This window comes from Podarcis muralis, chromosome 12 (assembly GCF_964188315.1).
Source record: "Podarcis muralis chromosome 12, rPodMur119.hap1.1, whole genome shotgun sequence".
In the NCBI taxonomy this organism is placed as follows: Eukaryota; Metazoa; Chordata; class Lepidosauria; order Squamata; family Lacertidae; genus Podarcis; species Podarcis muralis.
Window position 1 is genome coordinate 56,076,528 of NC_135666.1, and position 23,919 is coordinate 56,100,446.

Genomic DNA, 23,919 nt, shown 5'->3' on the forward strand with positions numbered 1-23,919 from the left:
CTTTTTAGTTTGTATGGAGTTCAAATGCATTTGTGCTCTGTTGTATTACAGTGAATCTTTTTCATTAATGTAGATAAAATAGGAATGGGTTTTCTCTAGTTGTCTTCAGCAGTTCTGGAAACATTGTTAAACTTGTTTTTGGCTCCCTTTCCAATTCAGAAAACCACTATGGTTTGTATTTGTGTTTAGGTGAAGCAGGTAAAATATTCTTAGTTGGTATTAGATCCAAACAGCAATGTTAAAACACAGCTTTAATTCTTAATAGAAGATTTAAGTTCATGGGCTTCAAGTAAATTGGTTCTAAAACTGAATGATAGCTCATCTCCCAGATAAATGCCTATATGCTTGATGGGTTAATCAGTGGTGGTATTTTTAAGACATCTGTTTCTCATGGGATTAGTGGACGTTGGTTCTACAAATGGTTTGTAACTGCAAAGATATTGTTGGAAATCAGATAAGTTTAACTGCAGTTCTTAAAACGTTTACATGTTAAAATACTGTATAATGTGCTGTTTTCTTCACTTCTTTGGCTGTAGTATAAATTAGGGGAATCTTCACAAAAAAGATTTGTTCTACATATCCCCCTCTATGATTAGAAGCAAACCTGTTAAAACTTCCATACCACATTGCCTCATAAATCTGAAGTTACTCTTTATGAACCAGGTTAAATGGTCAACAACACAGCACAGCAAAGCACCCCAATTTATTTGCTGGCATAACTTCAGTACAGACTTCTTCTTAAAACATCTCTAAATTATGATGTGAACTCCTAATCAAACTTAAGATGTTTCTTGTTTCCCCTTAGAATAAAAAAAACACTTCTCAAATTTTTATGGGCTCCATAATCATATAATAAATATTAAATCTGGGAGGAGCTGAAATTCATTTTCCCCTAGCATATGGGATTTCACTTAAAAAGCAGATGAGGGTGCTGGATGTCCTACACAGCTAGTAAAGTACAGAGAAAGTTAGATTGGCTGCATCTTGTATTATGTGATCCTTTTAAATGTACTGTTTCTTAAAGGACAATTAAAATTCTCAGGTACCTAATAAAAATGTATGAACCATACTAAATTATTTTAAAGAGGAAGGCTTCATTTGGTTCCCATCTACTGAAAAGAAGATGCTAGTGTAGCAGTGAGATATTTCTTTACAGGGGTTAGGGGGTGTCAACTTTAGGGTTCTTCTCAAAGCAATGCCATGTTCAGAATTGCTTTAACTCTCTATCAAAATGTGCTTATTTGAAAGCACTGAAGACTTAAATGTGTAAGTGAAACTCCTGCTGGCAACCAGATCCCCTAGCTCTGTCTTAGCTGGTAGCTCTGGTGGTTTTCCAACATTGCAGGTGGGACCTCCAACAAAATGCTGCAGTTTATTTCTCCACCCTGGTTCCTATCCAGGCAAGAACAGGAGAGTTGTTATGCCGTTCAGATCTCTGCTGACATGAGAAGGGGGAAAGACATCTTCCCTGCCCACAGGCCTTCCTTTCCTTAGCTGCGTAGTAGTGGTTTGTGTCCTTTTATGCCCTAAGCATGGAACTCTGAGTAGACCCATTGAAATGAATGACCATGTCTAAGTTAAGCCCATTAATTACAATAGATATTCACTGAATAAAATGTGGCACCTGGTAGAGAAAGGAAATGTGTGTTTCTGATAAATTCTCATGTTGTGCTTCTATTAGTTATAAAGGTAAAGGGACCATTAGGTCCAGTTGTGGCCGACTCTGGGGTTGCGGTGCTCATCTCGCTTTATTGGCCGGCGTACAGCCGGTGTACTGGTCATGTGGCCAGTATGACTAAGCCGTTTCTGGTGAACCAGAGCAGCGCACAGAAACGCCGTTTACCTTCCCACCGGAGCGGTACCTATTTATCTGCTTGCACTTTGACGTGCTTTCGAACTGCTAGGTTGGCAGGAGCAGGGACCGAGCAACGCGAGCTCACCCTGCCTTGAGGATTCGAACCGCCGACCTTGTGATCGGCAAGTCCTAGGCTCTGTGGTTTAACCCACAGCGCCACCCACGTCCCCTATTAGTTATAGAACTTGTAATTAGAGTAATTCTATGAAGTTGCGTACCTTGGATCCCAAACGCCCTGGAAGTCAGATGTTTTGGCTCCTGAACGCTGCAAACTTGGAAGTGATTGTTCTGGTTTGCAAATGTTCTTTTGGAACCCTAACGTCCGACGGGGCTTCCGCGGCTTCTGGTGGGCTGCAGGAGCTTCCTGCAGCCAATCAGAAGCCACATTTTGGTTTTCAGACATTTTGGAAGTTGAACGGACTTCTGGAACGAATTCCGTTCGACTTCCAAGGTACAATTGTATTGCTAAGTGGTTTTACTTCTGATATGGGAGATCCACAAGCTCCAGCCTCCTGTCAAAACCAGAAGTAGTGGAGTTTGTCTTCCAGCCAGGAAACAGATACATTCAGACAGAGAACTCGTCTAACATACCTTGTACAGTATAAATTTACAATAAAACAAAACCAACATTTCTATCACATTGTATTCAGTGCTTGCTATAATCCCTTCATATACTGGACTGTTTAAATAGAATTCTAAGGTTTGTCTTATGCACAAAACCAAGAATATTTCATTTTTTTCAGTTACTGAGCATATGGTCATACGCAGATTTTTCAAGTGGATTTTATGAAGGGGGGGGGGGGGATTGTTTATCATGTTTATGTCTTAAGATTCCTCCGAAGAGTTCAAGGAGGCGTACATGGTCTCCCTTCCCATTTCATCCTCACAACAACCTTGTGAGGTAAGTTAGGCTGAGAAGTAGTGACTGGCCCAAGGTTACCTGGTTTACTTCATGATTGAGTGGGGATTTGAGCCATGCTCTCCCAGGCCCTAGTACTGGCTCAGTATGATAAGTTGCAATGCATACCTGAATTGGAGGAAATGCTTTTGATGATGCAAACACTGCCCATTTTTGGTACATAATTCTCACAGTGAAATGTTTTCTGGGCTATGTGTTGACATATTTATTTATTCTTTTGATAGCTAAGAAAGGCTTTTACTTGCTCTATAAATGTCTATGACATCAGTAATATATAAATTAGACTGTGCATGCTGTGAGTTAATAACTTTGCCTCATTCAGTTGTAGCTTTTTAAGGGTGTGTTTGTGTTAACTAAGCAGGTGGCACCATTTGTCTCTCTGGAAAATGTGAATGCTGTCTCTGTTTCCCTTTCTCTGTTTTCACACACTGCTTTAAACACCTTAGATAAGTAATTAGAAACTAAAGGTTGTAGTTAATTGTCCAGAACATAGGATTGGAATGCCAATCCTGGCACAACCCAAGTGATTTACACTAAATTTGGCATTGTGCGTAAGCGGCTGAAGTCACTTCTAATGACATGTCCTTATTCGTAAACAGGTGTTTGCCCAAGGGGAACATGCGAGCATTACTCTGCAAGTGTTATGGAAGAGTGATTCAGTGGAATATATGAGCATTTCTAACCCTACATCCCAAATATATTATGTCAAACCTTTTAGCACTTAATGTGCAGTGAGGTATTGCTTGCAGCAGTGGAAGAGATTGAATTCCAAAGAGGGTGGCACCTTTGTATCTATCAGTCTCGTTTAATGAATAGTTTTTCCCCCTGAATATGATTGGCAGTCTCTTGTCCCCTCTTAATTAAATTGCTCCCTGACCTAAAACTTTTGTTAAAGATGTCACATTAGTCTTTTATGGCTAGTTTCCATGGGGAGTAGTTGATGTCGGCAATTGAAATACATGAATGCAGGCAGGAATACATTTGTGAAAGTACTAATTAAAAGTGTCTTAGCCCCAAACTAAGATAAGGAGGAAAATGTGTCTAATTATGTTACTTTCCTTCTTACCCGAGAGATTAACAGCGTGTAATAACATTTCTAAATCAAATTCCTTAGTTCATATAGGATTAAATCAAATCACATAATCAAGTCAGTTCTGGATGAACAAATGATTCTGTTAAAACTGATAAAGTTCTTGTAGGCTTACTATTCCTCCTCTTAGCGCAGTTGTGTACTGTGATAAAAAATTATATAATCAGTGTAATAGAAATCCCACTTGTTAGTCGGCTGGTTTCTTTTAATCTTGAGTCAAAATGCATTTTGTTCATCAAGATGTAATGTGTTTACTTAAAGTATGCTTACTTAGTAAGAAATGTGGTTTATCATTTGATTTTTGAAATTGTTCGTTGATCCTCATAAACACTTAAATTGAGATGTTTTATTGTATGATGTTGCAAGCACCATCATTGCCAGTTTGCTTGGATGGTTCTATATTGCCCCAGGCAATTAAGGTTCACTTGTTTTGTACAAACATCTTGAGCAGTCCATCTTGGAGAATATCTAAGTCATGAAATATGCCATATGAATGAAAACTAACCAGTTGGTGCAAAAAAGCAAGCTTTTTCTTGCATTTGAGTATACAAATTGAAAATTTATCTGTGATCTAAAGAAATCCCGCCATCATATCTGCTTACACAGCAGCGGTCTCATATAGCATTACAATCTGTCTCTGAACTTTAGGAGGATTTCATAAGTAGGTAGTGATTTTTCAAGGGAGAACTACTCTTTGGTTGGGGTAGGGAAAATCATTGTACGTGTGGAAGCCCTTGGGGCATGCATTACAAGGTTTGTTAGATTTTACAAGATCAGCTGGGATCAGATTCAGAGCCTCATGCAGAAGTGAGAATTGAACAACCCTTCCCAAGGTCTCAATTTTCTGTTGCGACTTGTCTAATACTCAGTGTTGACCTGTTGAATGAAGAAACCTCTGAACGTTGGAACATCTGAATGTTACTTTATTTTTTAATGGAGATGGGTAGGAATCTGGGAATCTACTGATGTGAACATTTCTAGATAATTTTCCTAGACAGTAAGTTCTGCTGGAGTATGTGTACATATATCTCGTTCTATATGTAATCCTTTCAAAAATCATCCTGTGAACACTATTTTGTTATGTTGATGAATCATGTTAATGGGGGAGAAGGAAGAGGGAAGGTGGAAAGGGTTGATAAACTCAGTTCTTCTGAATCTCTCAAAAACCTAAAAACAGCTCCCATCATTATCCTGGAGCCTTTTATAGTCAAAGGCTTAATAAGCCAAAATGTGTGTTTAGTCGTTTAGTCATGTCCGACTCTTCGTGACCCCATGGACCAGAGCACGCCAGGCACTCCTGTCTTCCACTGCCTCCTGCAGTTTGGTCAAACTCATGCTGGTAGCTTCGAGAACACTGTCCAACCATCTCGTCCTCTGTCATCCCCTTCTCCTTGTGCCCTCCATCTTTCCCAGCATCAGGGTCTTTTCCAGGGGGTCTTCTCTTCTCATGAGGTGGCCAAAGTATTGGATCCTCAGCTTCAGGATCTGTCCTTCCAGTGAGCACTCAAGGCTGATTTCCTTAAGAATGGATAGGTTTGATCTTCTTGCAGTCTCCTCCAGCACCATAATTCAAAAGCATCAATTCTTTGGTGATCAGCCTTCTTTATGGTCCAGCTCTCACTTCCATACATCACTAAATAAGCCAAAATATGTTTCTCCAAATCGGGCCACATTGCAGAAAAGTGTGATTACAATCTCAATAAGAAGTAGTTCTTTTGTACTACCTCACTACACTTTAAAAGGGTTTATTGGCATTGCAGCTGGTGAAGAATGCTTAGTACATTTTTGATTAAAGGAGTGCCTCTGTTTCATGAAATTGTGTTTATAATATTCACTGTAGAGTAATTTTGGGAGGGAAGGGAATCAGCTGAGTTTACTAAGAAGATATATGAGTATTCAGTGTATATTCCAGTAGCGACTCTGGCTTCTTAAGTGCTACATTTCTATACCATACTTCATTCCAGTTAAATCTTTACAATATGTTGTTTGGTAATCATTTCCATAATTAAAATCATATGTAATTTTTAATAAGAAATCTGATGCCATTTTAGGAAGTGAAGTCATATAGAGGCTTTCAATGTTAGCTACTAAAGCGCATACGGCTTTAACCCTTACTTTCTCTAAACACCACAGTAAACTGCAATCATTTCCCCAAATATATTAATCAAATGTCCACTGCTTTCCGGAACTCAATTTCTTTGGCAATGAACCCTTTAGTATGCTTGGGACTCAGCTATACAGCTGCAAATAAAACGTTTTAAATGTGTTGTAAAGTGCAATATACAAATGTGACACTAGATGGCGACAGTGAGCTATGCTGAATTCAATGTATTCTTCAAAATGTTTTTTTAAAAAAGCATTTTCACAGTGCTTTATATATGTGTGTAGATTTCACTTCAGTTACTTAACTAATTAAAATTACAATCTAAGGCATGCACTGCGAGTTGCATTGAGAAAAGAACCATGTGAAAAGCTTATTGAGGTAAATAAATAAATTGACAGAGTGTGAACTAGCTTGAAATGGAATTATTGTTTCAGATTTGGTCAAAAAACAAAAACAGCATACTATTAGGCAAAATCTAAAGCTGCAGTGTGACACCTTTGTTAGCGTTAAATGTCTCAATGTGCACTCAACAAAGCTTTATGCAATTATATCCAGCCCATTCACTTCAATGAAGTGTCATTAAATAAAGTGGGAGAACTAATTGAGAATCAGTGGCATGTGCTTTTGTTTATGGGCGTGTTTTTTGTTTTGGTTAGCTGCAAGTTCTAATTACGATATCAAATATATTTCACAAGCTCTCCACTTTCTCACCACATATCTGCAATAAGCATTTGTAGGCTGGAATTTTGGTTGCTTCTCAAGGTCACAGCAAATGGGTGTAGAGGAACTGAAGATGTTATAACTGCAGTTAGGGAAAGAAAGATCAAAGGACATATTCTAGGAGTAAATTTAGGTATGGGTGTGGATTTCCTTTGCTAAATTGCTCTTTGTGGATTACAGTGACCTGAAAGCAGTGCCAGTCAGAGCAGAAACACAGGACAAAGATAAAACCAAAACAAAATTGCACAGGGGGAAGACCTGCTGATCCCATTTCTACTTAAGTTAATTAGTTAATAGTGTTGTGTTCTCTTCAAATTACACTTGGTATGTTAGGAAACTAATTTTTCTGTGAAGAGTTTCTCTTTGAAGTTGCGTGGCTAGGTCTTAAGTCTTGGGCATTTAAAAAATAACAAGTTGGTCTGACAAATTTAATATTGAGTTGTCACTTCATGAAAACCTGCTGTTGCTCTTGTAGCAGCTATATTACTTTACACGCCTAAGCAGGTTCTTAATTTGTTGTTTTACACCCAAGCATTCCTCTGTTCTTTTATTTTAGCTTAAAAGTACACATTTAATGCTTTGTTATTGCTAGGAAAATTAGCCATCAGTCCTTGTGCTAATTCACTCTTTCTGGTCTGAAATTGACTATTCTGGATGCTTTTGAAAATGAAAGGATAGTTTCTGTAAAAGGGACAATAACCCTGAATCAAGAGGAAAATATTTTTTCTCTGTGAAAATGTGGAAGTATAATGGAAGTAACATTGCTCTTTTGAACAACAGTTCTTACATGCAACATAAAAGCTAATTTCTCCATCAGCTTTGCCAAAATTAAATGGAGACTACTTTCCAAAATTTACAGAAGATTATTTTCAGAAGATACCAGTGTGCTGATGGATGAATTCACTTCTACTATCCCTCCTCCAATCTTTTCTATTACATTCTCTTACAACACTCTAAAAAAAACAAACAACCAAGTCTGTCTTTAGCAGTCTGCAGCCATTTCCCATACATTATAAATTTGATAAGTGGTTTTCAGTGTATTAGATAACTTGTATGATTTCTAATATGTTGTTGAGTCATGAAAATTATTTAAATTTATTTAAATGAGGAGTTTAACAGAAATAAATATTTAAAATGGCAGTCTAAGGAAGTTGTTCTCATAATCTTAAGGAGGGAAATGTTGTATATTCCTTCATCATGCTGAAAATCAATCTGGTGAGTCCTCAGATAACCACTTGACTTGGTTTAATAGAGCCTGGATTTGCTTTCCCATTCAAGACACCACAAGCAACAACAACAACACCACCTATCTTGCAGCTGTAGCCATTAAACCCTGCAAGCAATTTTGAATGCACCAGTAGTTCCTGCTTCTTTAGAGGAGCATGTTTTTCAAAGGCCCCCGTAAAGTTTTTGAGTTGGCATCTGTCTGTCTCAGGAGACAATGGCGGAATGCGCCTTTGGTAAAGGTAAAGGGACCCCTGACAGTTAAGTCCAGTCGCGAATGACTCTGGGGTTGTGGCGCTCATCTTGCTTTACAGGCCAAGGGAGCCAGTGTTTGTCTGCTCCGTGGACAGTTTTTCCAGGTCATGTGGCCAACATGACTAAGCCGCTTCTGGCAAAACCAGAGCAGCACACGGAAATGCCGTTTACCTTCCCGCCGGAGCGGTACCTATTTATCTACTTGCACTTTGACGTGCTTTCGAACTGCTAGGTTGGCAGGAGCTGGGACAGAGCAACGGGAGCTCAACCCGTTGCGGGGATTTGAACCGCCGACCTTTCGATCGGCAACCCCAAGAGGCACAGTGGTTTAACCCACAGTGCTACCCGTGTCCCTAGCATGCACCTTTGGAGGTGAAGTCAAACTGCTGGAAGGTTACAATGCCTGCTGTGACAGTAGAAACCGATATGGGAGAGACATGTTTGTTGTACCCGGGGCAGATGAAGGTGTCTGGTTGTGCTCCTGCAGATGCACCATGGCATCTATTCTCTCTGTCCTCCTCCCAGCAGTCATTCCTCCTCCGGTCACTGCTGTGGATGCACAACGTGACTGCCTGTCTCTAGGCATTGTGGTTGTCTGCAAGGGATTCTCCCACATGGCAGGGTTGATGTTGCATACTCATTCATTAAATCAGCCAAGACCCCAAAAAACATATAGCTAATTTCATGTGTTCAAAGGAGTGGTATCCATTGCTGCTGTTCCACTCAAGCAACAGATGGTCACTTGCACAATTGAAGTTCTCCCTACACTTATTTTCTCTCCAACGCCCTCCTTCAAAATCTGCTCTAGAGGGTTGAGGGAAACTTCAGAGCAGATTTGGGAATGTCTAGGGAAAGAGACGTGGGTGGTGCTGTGCTCTAAAAACCACAGAGCCTAGGGCTTGCTGATCAGAAGGTCAGCGGTTTGAATCCCCGCGACAGGGTGAGCTCCTGTTGTACGGTTCCTGCTCCTGCCAACCTAACAGTTCAAAAGCACATCAAAGTGCGAGTAGATAAATAGGTACTGCTCCGGTGGGAAGGTAAGCAGAGTTTCGCCAGAAGTGGCTTAGTCATGCTGGCCACATGACCTGGAAAAACTGTCTGCGGACAAACTCCGGCTCCCTCGGCCAGGAAAGCAAGATGAGCGTCACAACCCCAGAGTCATCCACGACTGGACTTAATGGTCAGTCTGGTGTAGTGGTTAAGAGCGGTAGACTCGTAATCTGGGGAACCGGGTTCATGTCTCCGCTCCTCCACATGCAGCTGCTGGGTGACCTTGGGCTAGTCACACTTCTCTGAAGTCTCTCAGCCCCACTCACCTCACAGAGTGTTTGTTGTGGGGAAGGAAGGGAAAGGAGAATGTTAGCCACTTTGAGACTCCTTCGGGTAGTGATAAAGTGGGATATGAAATCCAAACTCTTCTTCTTCTTACCTTTACCTTTAGGGAGAGGGGAGGTAGGGAAAGTCCTATTGCTCAAGCAGAACTCGGCCCACACAGCATGGGATACAACCCTTTATCCCCTTTACTGTTGTAGTGTTTTAAGAGAGAGAGAGAGGGGGGGGGGGAGAGACTTGGAAGTTCTAAAGATTTTTTTCTTTAATTTATTGCAGTGTTGAGTTCTTACTGGAAAATGAAATAAAACATATGCACTCTCTAAATTATACTATTTCTAGTTTGGCTAAAGAAAAGACCTGAGGTTTCAACTGCAGGGATTGCACACAGGATATATTGGAAATACTTCAAAACAATAATTAAGGACTAAAATCAACTGTGGATAGAGTAAAAATATTTACAAAACATATCTGTTCCTAAAATATCTGCCTGGTCTTGCTAATTTGTTCACCATGTACCTTGGTTTTGAAACTTAACACAAGGTAGTAACTACATTTCTATATGCATATATACTTTCTATATATATTTCAAAAGCACACAAACGGACAGATTCTTATTACTTGTAGCCAAGGCCATTACAACAGAAATAAAACTAAAAATATGGAAATAAATCAAATCATCCCCTTGACTGTCAACATTGCATACCCTCCAACATCCCTCAGATGAAAATAGGGACATTTTTTACTCCCTGCCCTAACAGGACCCTCCTTGAAACCCCATTTTTGGTGCCCCCTTACAGAGCATTTCCTATCAGAAGAAGGGCAGGTGCCATCACCACTACACCAATGGGACACAGCACACATGCCTCCACTGTCCTGAGAAAATCCCTTAACCCCAATTTTATTTCATTCCTTGGTAGATTTACAAAAAAACACACACACACCAATAGATAAATTTTAGAAAGGGGCAAGATCAGAAGACTCAGCAAACTCACAAAGCATTTTTCATTTACAAACCAAGACTCCCCTGTGCTCTCCTTTGATTTTATTTTTTAAAAAAACAAGAGTCCACTGTGCTCTCTCTTTCTTCTGGGTCAGGGCAGCCCTCTCCTCTGACTCTGCCCATCAGAGCTGGCGTGTCATGCAGGGCTGGGCCTTGGCAGCCTCTCCTCCTCCTCTCCTGCTCTCCAGAAGCTGCTATGAGCTGGCTAAGGGAGGAGGCTGGCAGCGGAAGCCATAGAGAGGACATGGAGAGGCAATGGGAAGCTCCCTCGCCATCACCCCCACTGCCATTGCTCGGAACAAGCGCCAGCTCACCCCCCTCCCTGAGCTCAGTGGCAGCGGTGCTGGTGGGAAAATAGGGACATCCTGGGATCAAATCAGAAGCCTGGATGGCTTCCGCAATTCTGGGGTTGTTTCGGGAATATCGGGACACTTGGAGGTTTTGGGACAAAAAAGTAGCCATTAACTTTCTCACAACCAGCACAGACAATGTTACCAAACTTGTCTAAATCAGTCCACATCCATTTAAATTGCTCCAATTGCCCTTCTGGGAAATTCTGAAAAGACAGGAACCAATGTCTAGGTGGGCTATATAGAGGGCAATATAGAATATAATGCAGAAAGATTGTATTCAGTCTGGTCTGGTTTGCACATGCAGAGAGGTGATTTTACTGGCCTCTTAAAATATTTACTGGCTAGATATTCTTTGGGCATATTTTTAAATCTCATCTGGATAAGTCCATGTCTAACAGGAAACAAATTTAATTCCCACATATAAGCTTCCCTTTTGTGATCAGATTTGATTTGAAGATACAAAACGGAGGACTTGCAATTCTTAGGCCAACTGTAGCCTTACTGGTAATTATCTTTGTCTAACATAGGCAACCATTCATAGAAAGTGTGCAAGTTGAGTACTGTGATCTACTCAAACGGTTAACTATAGAAAGTAGTCTGGAAATGGTCTTAACAAAAGAAACTGGCTTGAAATACGTAGCAAATTATATTTATGACCCTATGCAGAGCCAACTACAAATAAATCATCGGAGTACATCATACAGGGCAGATTTTCAAGTTCCACCAAGTTGGAAACTTTGGAAATGTATTAACCCAACAATCAAGCCGGAGTATTTGTCACATCTTTTGGGTCAATAGCTTTGTTTAGTTTTCTGGTACATCAAAAAATATGTGTTTTGTTACACATTTATTGGTCAATCCACTGTGCACTAGAGGTTGCAAAGTTACCTTATTTATTTTATCCATCCGTGGCCAAAACAAATATATTGAATTTAACTAGACTGTGTAATTAATTTAAGCTATATGGAAGTACAGTCTTTTAATTAAATATAATTTGAACACTTTGTCTTGTTCTAGAATGAAATTAAGTCTCATTTGAAAGCTAATATTGGCTAAAATAATGTAAAACATTTGTTAATAATTTGGAAAAATAGTTTTCTTAGGAAGTCAGCCTATACCTTTTCTCCCTCATCTTCATTTATATCATATTTTTTTAAATAAGAAAAACACAAATGTGTAAGCACACAATATAGTGAACAAAAGAATATTTTTACTGATTTAAAGCATAACTAAAGCTTTGTCTTAGATTTTTCTTCAGTTTTAAGCCTAGCTCCCCATTTTCAACGGAGAAAATGGCTGAGTTTATTGTTCCATCCCAATAATTAAAAACCAGAAATATTTACTAATAGTAAATTAATAGTTTGTATCACAATAGTTTGCTAACTTCATGCATTAAAGAAATATTTGAAAGGAAAATCAATATTGAAAAAATTGCCCTTGATTCTAGGCAGTTTATGGTCATCCCTATTTTTATGATGACCATACACATAAAAGCTTATCTAAGAAACCTTAAAATCCTCTGTTTAGTAGTTACAATTATTCCTGGTAATGCCAAACTTCAGTGATCCTGTGATCACTTAGGTTTGGAAGCAAAACAAGGCCACCCAAAACCAAGGTAGTGATTTCTACATAGGGAGGGGATTCCTTAGCTTCACGGAAGTATCTTAGTTGAATTTAAAAGCAGAATAACCTCAAAATTACCTAATGAAGACATGTGAGAGTCTAGGATCTACCGAATGTTAAAAACAGTTGAGCCACAGAATGCTAGGGTATCAGAGGGAGACACAATCACAAGGCTAAAATATACATAAGTCTTCAGCGTGCACATAACATTATTATTGGTTGAAAAATACATTTAAAATATACAGATGGCTATCTTTATAGTTGGTTTGCCTTTTGCTGAAGTGCTACAAATCATGTCATACAAATTAATGTTTTTTAAAACTACACATTGAAAACATGGAATTCATCTGCTTAAAAGTCTTGCTGGTTCTTGAAACAGAGACTCAGCGGGAATAGGTTTTGGTGCTATTTGCTTTGTTTGCATACATATGTTGAAAACTTAAATAAGCCTAGCGTGAAGAGGATTTGGCACTCAAAACTTAGGAGGCTTGGCTGCTTACAAGAAGGAAGCCAGTGGAGGAAAAAGAAAACTCAGGTCTAGGTGGCTGCCTACGTTGCAGGCATACACAGATGTGTGTTTTATCTAACTAAGGCTGTCATACCAATTCCACTTACCTGAGAATATATCAGTAGGACAGGGTAAGAATCGTATCATAAGGAGTTTACAGCGTTTTCACGTTCAGATAAATACTTTGCAAAGCATTATGAAATACATAATGTTGTATACGAATGAAGTAGCCCTCTGCTCTAGTTTAAATGTCTTTATTAAATGTGGCAACATAAATACAGACATAGCTAGGGTTACAGATGCTTCAGGTTGCGTTTTTTTGGGTTAAGGACCCGCCAAAAACTGGAAGTACCGGAATGAGTTGCTTCCGGGTTTAGGTGGCCGCGTATGCGCAGAAGCGCTAAATCGCGCTTTGTGCATGCGCAGAAGTGCCAAATCGCAACCCGTGCATGCGCAGACGAGTCGCTGCGGGTTGCAAACGTGCATCCCGCACAGATCCCGTTTGCAACCTGAGCATCCACTGTATTGCAAAAAGAAAAGGTGTCAGCATAACAAACCCATAAACCTGGAGTTGAATATGCATTCTCCATCTTCCTTCTCTTCAGTTTGTTCTTTGATTATTGTTGCAGCCAAGTGCTCCATATTCAAGGAGTACTTGTTTTCAGCAAAACAAACTGCTCTGCTCTGCTGCAGCCTGGTTATGTGGGATCTCCTCCTCCTTCTCCTAGCTGATATCATTCTTCCTTGTCTGAAGCCAAGAAGACGTGCCAGCATAGTGAGCAGATAGTTTTGCTGTCACCAGGGAGAGAAAAATATGTTATAGATAATGAACCCCGCCCCCCCCAGTGGTATGGCTCGCATATGTTCAAATGGGTTAGTAGAGTAGGAACTTAATTTTGTAGAGTGGTCTGACTGTCCTTTTTTTTTTTGATGCAGTGTTAAAGAACCAATGAAACTCTAAAAATAGAGTGGTTGAAATAGAAAAACCGTACATTGTCTTTTCATTGATAAGGAGCGTTACATATAGTAAAATTCTAAAGTTTCTTCCCTACTTGGAACACATAAGCCAAGCCATGCTACGTATTGATGTTTTGTTTACATCAGTCTAACTGAAATCTCATTCTTTGTTCAGACATAATCCAGAGCATGGGTAGGCAAACTAAGGCCCGGGGGCTGGATCTGGCCCAATCGCCTTCTAAATCTGGCCCGCAGACAGTCCGGGAATCAGCGTGTTCTTACACGAGTAGAATGTGTGCCTTTATTTAAAATGCATCTCTGGGTTATTTGTGGGGCATAGGAATTCGTTCTCCCCCCCCCCAAAAAAAAAGTCTCCCCCCCCCCAAGGTCTGAGGGACAGTCGACCGGCCCCCTGCTGAAAAAGTTTGCTGACCCCTGATCCAGAGGATACAGATTATCTGGATTAGTTTCAGTCTGGGTTCAGACGCAATTTCAGGACTGAATCAGCCTTGGTTTCCCTGATGACACGAGCATATTTGCTGCTGCATCTCAGTGTATTTTGATACCATTAACCATGGTAACTTCCTGGACTTGGCTCTAGGCAATGGGTATTGGGTGCACTGTTTTACAGTGGTTCTTTTTCCTGCCGACAGGGTCATGTTCAAAAAGTAGCTCTGGGACACTCTGATTATAGTCAGAGTAGACCTATTGAAATGAAAAGACCCAACTTAGTCATGCTTATTAATTTTAGTTGGTCTACTCGGAGTAAATCTTAGTTGAATATGGTTGTTCAACATCTATACAAAGCCATTGGGAGAGGTCAGTAGGAATTTTGGGGGAAAGTGTGCCGATTATGTGCAGTTCTGTGTATAATCTGGACCACTGTCTGGGCACAATGGATGGCTGGTTTGTAGAGGTCCAATAAACTAAGCTTGGACCCTGGGAGGACAAAGGGTGGGTGGTTCCATGTCTTTGACATCTGAAGGCAGCCCTGTTTAGGGAAGCTTTTAATGTTTGATGTATCACAGTATTTTAATATTCTTTTGGAAGCCGCCCAGAGTGGCTGGGGAAGCCCAGCCAGATGGGCGGGGTATAAATAATAAATTATTTATTTATTTATTTATTTATTTATTTATTTATTTATTTATTTATTTATTTATTTATTTATTTATTTGAGACACTGGCCAGTTACCCACTCTGTATTAGGCTCTTCTTCCTCTGAAAGAACAGGTTTAGGGGTGCTCCTGGATCCATTTTTGTCACTGGAGGCTCAGGAGACCTCACACTAGGGCTAGGGTGCCTTTTACCAGCGATGGCTGGCACACCAACCAAGCAATGGGGATATTCTGGCCACTATGACTTATGCATTGCTAACCTCAACACTCTATTATACCAGTGTGCTGTACCCTTGCACCTGGTCCGGAAGCTCCAGTTCTGATTTTTTTAATTAGCTTCTAATTAATTTTACCTCTATTGTATTTGTTGAGTTTGTTGTGTGTTGCTTAAAGACTGTTGCAATTAAGCAGTACAGTACGATCACATCTTACACAGAGGTTTGGTTCCAAGGGTTCTATGTATACATGAAAATCATGTATACCCAAACCCTTGGCGTCACCTTGCAGCTGGCAGGTGAGGAATGGGAGAAAGAGTGGTCTTGCTCCCCAAGCAAGGCGGAAAGTTTAAAAGCTCTTTTCACACAGGCTCACCAAAGCCACCGTTGTAAAATAATAAATATATAAATGAACAAAACTATGCACTGTGTGAAGGAGGGCTTCCATTCATCCTTCTTTACGCAGAATCAAGAATCCAACTGGGCTAATTCCTCTTTCATTTTTCAACTTCTGAAATATCAATATATCTGCAAGGTTAAGGAAAATATAGCATGCAAGCCAGAATTCTGAAGAGAATTTTCAAATATATCCATAATTTGATCTAGACATCAAGAGGTCAAAATAAGTTTAATATACTGAGCATTTTTGGATCAAACATTGTTGGTGTTAGTATTAGGGGGTGAAGTTGATGAAGTCCTCAGGGGTTTTATATATAAAAAAAACTTCTGAAGTTAAGCCATGCCAGCAGCAATGTGAAATGTTAATAGGCCAATTTAATGCATAACCTTGATGAAGAGGGCAATTTTTTTCTTGAATTGTGTCTCCGTTTATTTATTTATTTTATAAGGGTCTCCATATATATATATATATATATATATATATATATATATATATATGCTTTCGTAGATTTTCACGGGTACAGGAATGCAGGTTTTGGTGTCCTCGGGTGTCTTCCCGTGTAAAAGTTGGGGTGTCTAGGCGACGTTTCGACGAGGTCTCACTCGTCATCTTCAGGCTGGTGCTTTCGGCTTCTTGTTACTGGAACAGAGCAGGATCTCAGTGTTTGAGTTCCTATATATATATATATATATATATATATATATATATATATATATATATAAAAAACATGCTGGCATCTGCTTTACTGTAGACAAGTTTATATGGGCAAGTTGAGAATTTGGTCAGCCAGAAAAGTATATACAAAAAAGTTATAAATGGCAAGTAAATTTTGATTGGCTTAAAAAAAGGCCCAAATAGGCTGCCTGTTTCACTGTCTCTTTGATCTTTGTATTGCTGACAATGTTCCCCTCATAGATTACTCTTGAGAAACATTTTCAGTTCTTTCTTTCATTTAAACGCTTTTGCAACTTAAGGTAAAACAAAGGAAATTCAATGAGTAGACAACTTAAGTCCTGTTGTTTGGATTGATGGACACTGCAACAACCATCATAGCTAGAGCAAAGTCAGATGTTACACTTTCTTGTTATAAAAGCTGCCTTATGACTGAAGCAGAGAAAAAGAAAAGCCTGGGCCAAGGAACGGACATCTGCATTGTTCTTGTGAAATTGTACAGAAGTTTCAAGCTGTAGAGTTATTCATGTAAATTGCAGGAGAAAAACGTTGGGGATAATTGTTTATAAAGCAATAATTCCTAAATGTTAATTTGGGGCAAATTAAAAGCAGTGATCCTTTACATATTTACTTCACAAATATTGGGAAAGTCATTGCCTAGTTGTACAGCAGGGCTTTGTTTTAAATTACGTTGTAAAAGTCTCTGGATAATTATTCTGAACATTGGTCTATAAATAAGATAAAATTCACCAGGTGTAAGTCTTAATCTCCCGGGCTGAGCCACATCACATACATTGGACATGGGTGTGAGCATCTGACACCTCCAGGTACACAGTTCTCCTCTTGAGCTTGACCTCTATATCAAATTTTAAGGGGAAGGAGAAGAAAAATGCAGGAATATTGGTTTGTTTTACCTTCCAAGTAGTTGACCCACTGAAATTAATGGGCCTAAGTTAGTCATGTTCATTAATTTCAATGCATCTTCTCTGCATATGATTAACATCGTATAAAACCAAATGTAAGAGAAATCACAATGAAAGTTAGACACAATTCTTTGTTTGAAGTTCAAATACTGTATCACATTCATTCACTAGATCAGGCATCCCCAAACTCGGCCCTCCAGATGTTTTGGGACTACAACTCCCATCATCCCTAGCTAACAGGACCAGTGGTCAGGGATGATGGGAATTGTAGTCCCAAAACATCTGGAGGGCCGAGTTTGGGGATGCCTGCACTAGATAACCCTAAGCAAGACACTGTTTCTCAGCTAAACAACTGTGACCTACCTTGCAGGAGTGTTGTAAAGATTATTGACATCATGTATGTGAAATACTCATGAATACTAAACAGGAGAATTTCAATACTTTGATGCAACTGTGTTCATTTACTGTAGAATTCATTTACATGAGTAATTCTGGCACATTTACAAGTTTGGGATTGATTTTGCTCTGATTTTTATGAGTTGGAGACTTCCTTCCCCTTTAGCGCAATTTGCTGAGGCTCTACCTCACTATTTGGCTTGAGTACATACAGTATTTGGACGTAGAGCTCTTATGCTCTTTATTTTATTTGGAAGGAATAGTTTTTCGTAATGCTTATCAAGATTTCTTTGTTGCTTAAGTATATATTTACCTCTTCAGTAATTTGTGAATACAGTGGGAACATGCACACTCCTTTATGAAGCATCTGTGGAAGCAAACAGTGCTCATGTTCATTTAGTAGTTTTAATGGGATTCTTGTTAATTTTATTGTTAGGTTTGTTTTTTTACTTTGGAGGGAAAAAGCAAGATATAAATTTTAGTATAAGTAATTAAAGGTAAAGGTAAAGGGACCCCTGACCATTAGGTCCAGTCATGGCCGACTCTGGAGTTGCGGCGCTCATCTCCTTTTATTGGCCGAGGGAGCCAGTGTACAGCTTCCAGGTCATGTGGCCAGCATGACTAAGCCGCTTCTGGAGAACCAGAGCAGCGCACAGAAATGCCGTTTACCTTCCCGTCGGAGCGGTACCTATTTATCTATTTGCACTTTGACGTGCTTTCGAACTGCTAGGTTGGCAGGATCTGGGACCGAGCAACGGGAGCTCACCCCGTCGCGGGGATTTAAACCGCGGACCTTCTGGTCGGCAAGTCCTAGGCTCTGTGGTTTAACCCACCGCGGACACCTGGATATTTACATTGCTGTTAAATTAATATTTAATATTTGCCAAACTGAGGTATAATCTTTTAAACAAACAAACAAACAAACAAACAAACATATTGTGTTAGCTGCTGGTTTACAGTCAAATACTCCTGTAGGGCCATTGAGCAAATCAGTTTTGACGGGGCCATCTTAATTGTTCCTCCTTACCTATAGAACAGGGGTCAGCAACCTAAGGCCCATGGGTCGGAAGTGGCCCACAGAGGTTGTTTGACTGGCCCCTGAGCCGCCCCCGAACTGAGCCGCCCCCTAATGTGCTGCACTAAACTGGTGCAGCGTGGCGCGGGGACTTGCTTTCGCGGCACCGGAAATTGCATCTGCGCCTGCGCAGATGCTGAAAATTGCAGGCGCGCGCGATCCAGCCCACGCAGGGATCTCCGCGGGACCGATCCGGCCCAGGCAAGATAAACCTTTCTGACCCCTGCTGTAGAAGTTCGAAGGAGCTTCAGCTTCAAGCTTAACCAGTTAATCCATCCATGACAAAGGAAATGCTCACGGCTGCCCCATTCATTGACAGCTCCTATCCGCTCAATTTTATTTTCTGTAAAAATGTGTACCCTGTTCTTTTGGTGTCTATGCACCACTGAGGGAGACTGGCAACAGTTAAAACCAACTAAAAAATAATATGCCGTTCCTAAAGACAAACAAGCAATATAATAAAAACAGACAAGTGTCTGTCCGTCCCCCAGCACTGAGAAGCCTACCAGCTTCTACCAAGGACAGTTAAGGTAGAAAGGTAGTAAAATGAAACAAACAAACAAACTCCGTATCTCCACTAGAGGGTAGTATGGATTTAAGAGCTCAGCCAAAAGAATTAATATACTATTGGTACAGGTTTTAAGAGTTCAGCCAACACACACCAACTGGCAAAATAGCTAGCAGCTAACTGCCTGGTCTGATCTCATTGGGTTGCAAGCTAAGGGAAGCAAAATAACCTGATATTTCAGGGGGTTGGACTAGATGACCCTTGCGGTCCCTTCCAACACTCCAATCCCATGATATCATTGTGCCACACCATTCCCTCTCCCGGAAATGCACTCTCTCATTGGTCATGCCCAGTTTTAGCTCCAAAACCGGACCTAACAATCAATGGACCATGCACAGCAATAGTCCTAATAACACCACAAATTTCCTGCACGCACCACAGTACAACCCTAAAGAGGGTTGTCATTTGGGACTCTCTTGCCTCTGGTCGTTATCTAGGGCTAAATAATGCTCATCACCACCACACAGTCAACAAACATATCAGACGAGGACTGAGCACATGACACCACTTGCAGGAGAAGAAACCAAGATTCAGGTGCTCTGAAAAGCTGCCGCCTGTTAATGGGCAGACAGAAATGAAAGCAGGACTTAAGGAGGCAGAACTTTTTGCATTCATCTCTTCTATATCTGCTGTCCAGCTGCTCCCTTGGGGGCAAGGAACTTTCCTTCAGGTGTCCACCAAGTTAGAAATAGGAAAGAAAAAACTAACCCTACTTCCTGGTGAGAGAAACAGTCCTACTCCAAATACGGGCTGGATCTGCTGGCTGCTAGTGGGCAGATTGAAACAAAATGGGTGGGGAGGCTCAAGATGTTAACAGTCTCATTTCACTTCATAAAAATTGTTAACTAAATTGCTTTCTAAACATTGCACCTCAATAATCAATATGTTGCACACATGGAGTGCCATAGTCTATAACCTTCCTGTAAGATAAACAACAGTAGGTTTTGTGTTTCAGTTTTACCTCATAGCCATGTCTAGGAAGTGGAACCAGAACAAGAACATTTTCAATGATTAAAGTCCCACTTCCCTTGGTTCTCTTTCCGATTGCGTTCTTCCACTGATTTCCTGAGTATATGAATGGGATAAAACAGTCTGCCAGTTTTATAAAAAGAAAAGAGCTGGCGTTTTGCTTCAGCACACCTTAAATTTCCTTTTCAAAATCTTTGCATGCCAGTAGCCATTCTTGTGCTATAAACATCAGTGAACTGATGAAATGCCAAAAATATCTACGGTTTTGTATAAACCAATATGTGTATAAATAGACTTAGTGAAAATGTTATGATAAACAGGATTAATTCTTTCTGTGCAGAAGAAATTGAGATGATAACCTAATTTACAAATAAATGACATGCTGTGGAAATTACTCCAGAGGGGATACTGTTTACACAGGGATTACCATCAGAGGTGGTATTTAAAACGAGTGTTTACAATTTGTTAAAGGCTATTATGTTACATAATGTACTGAAGATCAATCTTAGGGATACCATACAATATTGTATACATCTAGACAATGCAGGTTCTCTTGTATGTTGATTGTACTAATAGATTAATCACAGTATCATATGGATTTTAAATTCTATCTCACTTACAAGAAGATGGCAAATAATAACTCAAAACTCTATCTGGCTTATGTTTTTGGAAAGCAAAGTTCATCAGGTTCTTCTAAAGAAAACTCAGAGTTAGCCAAATGTAATGTTAGCAGTGAGTGCTTGAGAATAGTAAAAGTATACCTAACAGAAGTTTGTAATTCTTGCAGGTAATAGCTCTAGCAGATGCAGCTGGAAAAAATGAAGCCAATATGTTCCAGGCGTTCACAAAGTTAAAAAGTGCCACCCAACTGGTAATTCTTCTGATTAGCCTGTGGCAGAAACTGAGTGCTGACCAAGTTTCTATTCTACAAGCTACATTTTTGCCATTAACACAGGATACTCAAGAGCTGGTAAGAATCTACTAGGTTTTGTAAAAATGTGGACAAGTATTAAATCTATAATTATCATGCGTTTCCCGTTTTCTGTTAACTGTTTTATTTTTTTCTTTCAACTAACTTTTTTGCTTTTGTTTTGATTTAAGGTGGGGAGTGGCAGGGGAAAAGACATATTTTCCAAGTGTCTTACTGATCCATACTAAATAAATTTCTACTATATTTTTAGCATACAAATTAGTCTTTCCAGCTGGAATTTTTCTTTGGGTTAAGTGTATCTGTATCAGGGTGGCCCTGTCATTACGTAAACTGCAATAGACTGCTTCATGCAATAGATCCGGGCTGCTGTTAAAGAGCAGAACATTCTCATTTACGTTAGCTTATTTGGAGAGGGTGCCATTTGGAATTTCATCCTGATGCATCCAAATGTTTTGAGTCAACTTTGACATATCAAACCATTTCCTAAAGATGTCTGTTCTGTCCCATGAGTACCAAGGTCAGTTCCTTCATCTGGAGACAGCACCTCTTTTTGGTAAAATGACAGGGTCAGCTGTTGAACTCATTGGCAAGGATGAGGTTCCTGTCTTTTGGATGCAGTATTTGTTTCTTGCAGACCTCCCTGGAATTCTACATTCCGTATTTAAGATGGCCTTGACACTTCTTCTTATACTTTCCTTTTTAAAAAAGCTGTTTCCCTTACTCTTCTCACTGATCTAATCAGGTTTCAGGAAGGGAATATAGGTAATTAATTGTTATTGGTAGGGTTTGTCCCTAACCTGGAAAATAAAATGGTCTTCTCTAAGCTCCTGAAGAATAGCAAATAAGGCAACAGAAGAGCCTCCCTGTGAATGGGGGCAGCTGGAAGAGGGTCTCTGAAGAAAACCAGTGTGCACAGGCAGGTTGATGTGGAAGTAGTTTGGATTGACATCAGCCCACAAAGTATTCACAAAGTACTGGTAATTCAGGTTGTCATCCTTTGCATCCAAGGAGTGACAGTGTATCCTTACCTGAACATACTCTGATTTAGTCCTTAAACAAGGTGCTGGGGTGTGAGCAGCATTCTAGGAGCCAGGAGTTGGGATTGAAGAGCAGTCAGGATTAAACAGCAATTGAGATCAGAGGGCAAATCAAAAGGCAGGACTTGAGAACAAGCTAGAAGTCAGGGTGAAAGAGCCAGACCCAGAAACACACAATATTCAAGAGCTCAGGCAGGCCTTGTTGCTCAAGCAAATTTCCACTGAGATTGGAAGTCATGTTATATTTCTTGCTGTCTAGGAACAGTCAATGGCCAGCCTGGGTGGGTTACTGAAGGTTATTCACCAAGAAGCCGTAGTGACATTCCTTGGTCACATGGCATAGTGATCAGCAGTACCTGATGAGGTACAAATAATCAGATATCTGGGGGAGTTAGACTTCAACATATACAGTAGATTAGTGCTCTTCACTTATTACAAATGTCTCAAACATGGGAGTTATTCTAGATACTGGATATTAATGTCCAGCGAGCAGGTTTCATCTTCAGGCTGCAATCAGCATGGATAGGATGCCTGAAGACAACAAGACCAATAACAGGTTTTTCAGGACCCTGGAGAGAGCCCAGGGAGCAGACCACTTGTTTGAGAGTGCTTCTTCTCAACAGAACCCTTTTATCCCTTGGCCTGACTACATTTATCAGTCTCCACCTTCTTGATGAGGAATGTGGAGTCCTGTAGAGAGAATCCCTTGTCCTGGAGCCTAAGCACAATTATAATCCCTCAATGAGTTCACATAGACATACTGCCTGGGCTGGCACACTGATTCCGCGGTCTGTGAAGCAAATATCTATGCAGAATATTATGCCGCTTATCTGGGCAAATGCCTATCTAGAGCATCTTACAGTCAAAAACTGCTAAAGATAACAAGAACAGTAATACAAAAATTTTAAACTTTGAACTACCAAATACATAACTTAGCTGGTCAAAAAAATAATTTGGACCATCAGCCAGCAAACAAGTATCACTCCTGCAAGTCCAACTAAAAAAGGTAGATTTTTAGGCCTTCTAAAAAGCCTGCAATGTTGAAATTTGATGCATATTCAATGAAATTCCATAGCTGTGGGTTTGTTTCAGAGAAGGCAGTCTCCTTCTCTATGTTTCACATGCACCCATAAAAATACGATGCATGAAAATGCTCATCAGAAATTATGCTAATGTGCACACTGTATAACCTATGTGCACAGTGTCACAGGTTTTACTGTGGTTCATTTGGTAGTAAAAAGTTCAGTTCTTTTGTCCACTGTTGCTCTAGAAGCCAGGTGAATTGGATCTGAAAAAGGCTGGGATTTCTCAGATATATGGAGTGGAATGGTTCTGAATGGTTAAACTTGTGGGTTTTTAAAATAAATCATACAATCTGCTTGGCCTTCTCTTAATGTAATGCTTTGAGACGTTTTCTAGTAACAACATGAGGAAATCTGTTTGATGCCTTAAGACAAGAGGTGCAATTTTAGTACTTGCCCTTCTGTGGCCCCTTTACACATATATCCCACAATATGCAATGTCACATTCCAGGACATCATATATAAGTGGTGTTGTGATGTGCTAAACGGAAAACCTGAAATTGGAGCAAAAACCCCAAAAATAATAAAATAGCTCCCTCACTTGGATGCTGCAATAATTCCATACAGAAGTTATAGTACCAGAGAAATCTGAATGT

General features: G+C 40.0%; 1 protein-coding gene across 2 annotated transcripts in view; it reads left to right on the forward strand.

Annotated features, from left to right (window-relative positions):
- Positions 1-23,919, forward strand: part of BBS9 (Bardet-Biedl syndrome 9) — a 226,820-nt gene that overhangs the window by 67,059 nt on the left and 135,842 nt on the right. For both annotated transcript variants that reach the window (XM_077916509.1, XM_077916510.1), the window contains one exon: positions 21,061-21,243. In XM_077916509.1, the coding sequence (XP_077772635.1) occupies positions 21,061-21,243 (183 nt within the window). The remainder of the gene's footprint in view (positions 1-21,060; positions 21,244-23,919) is intronic.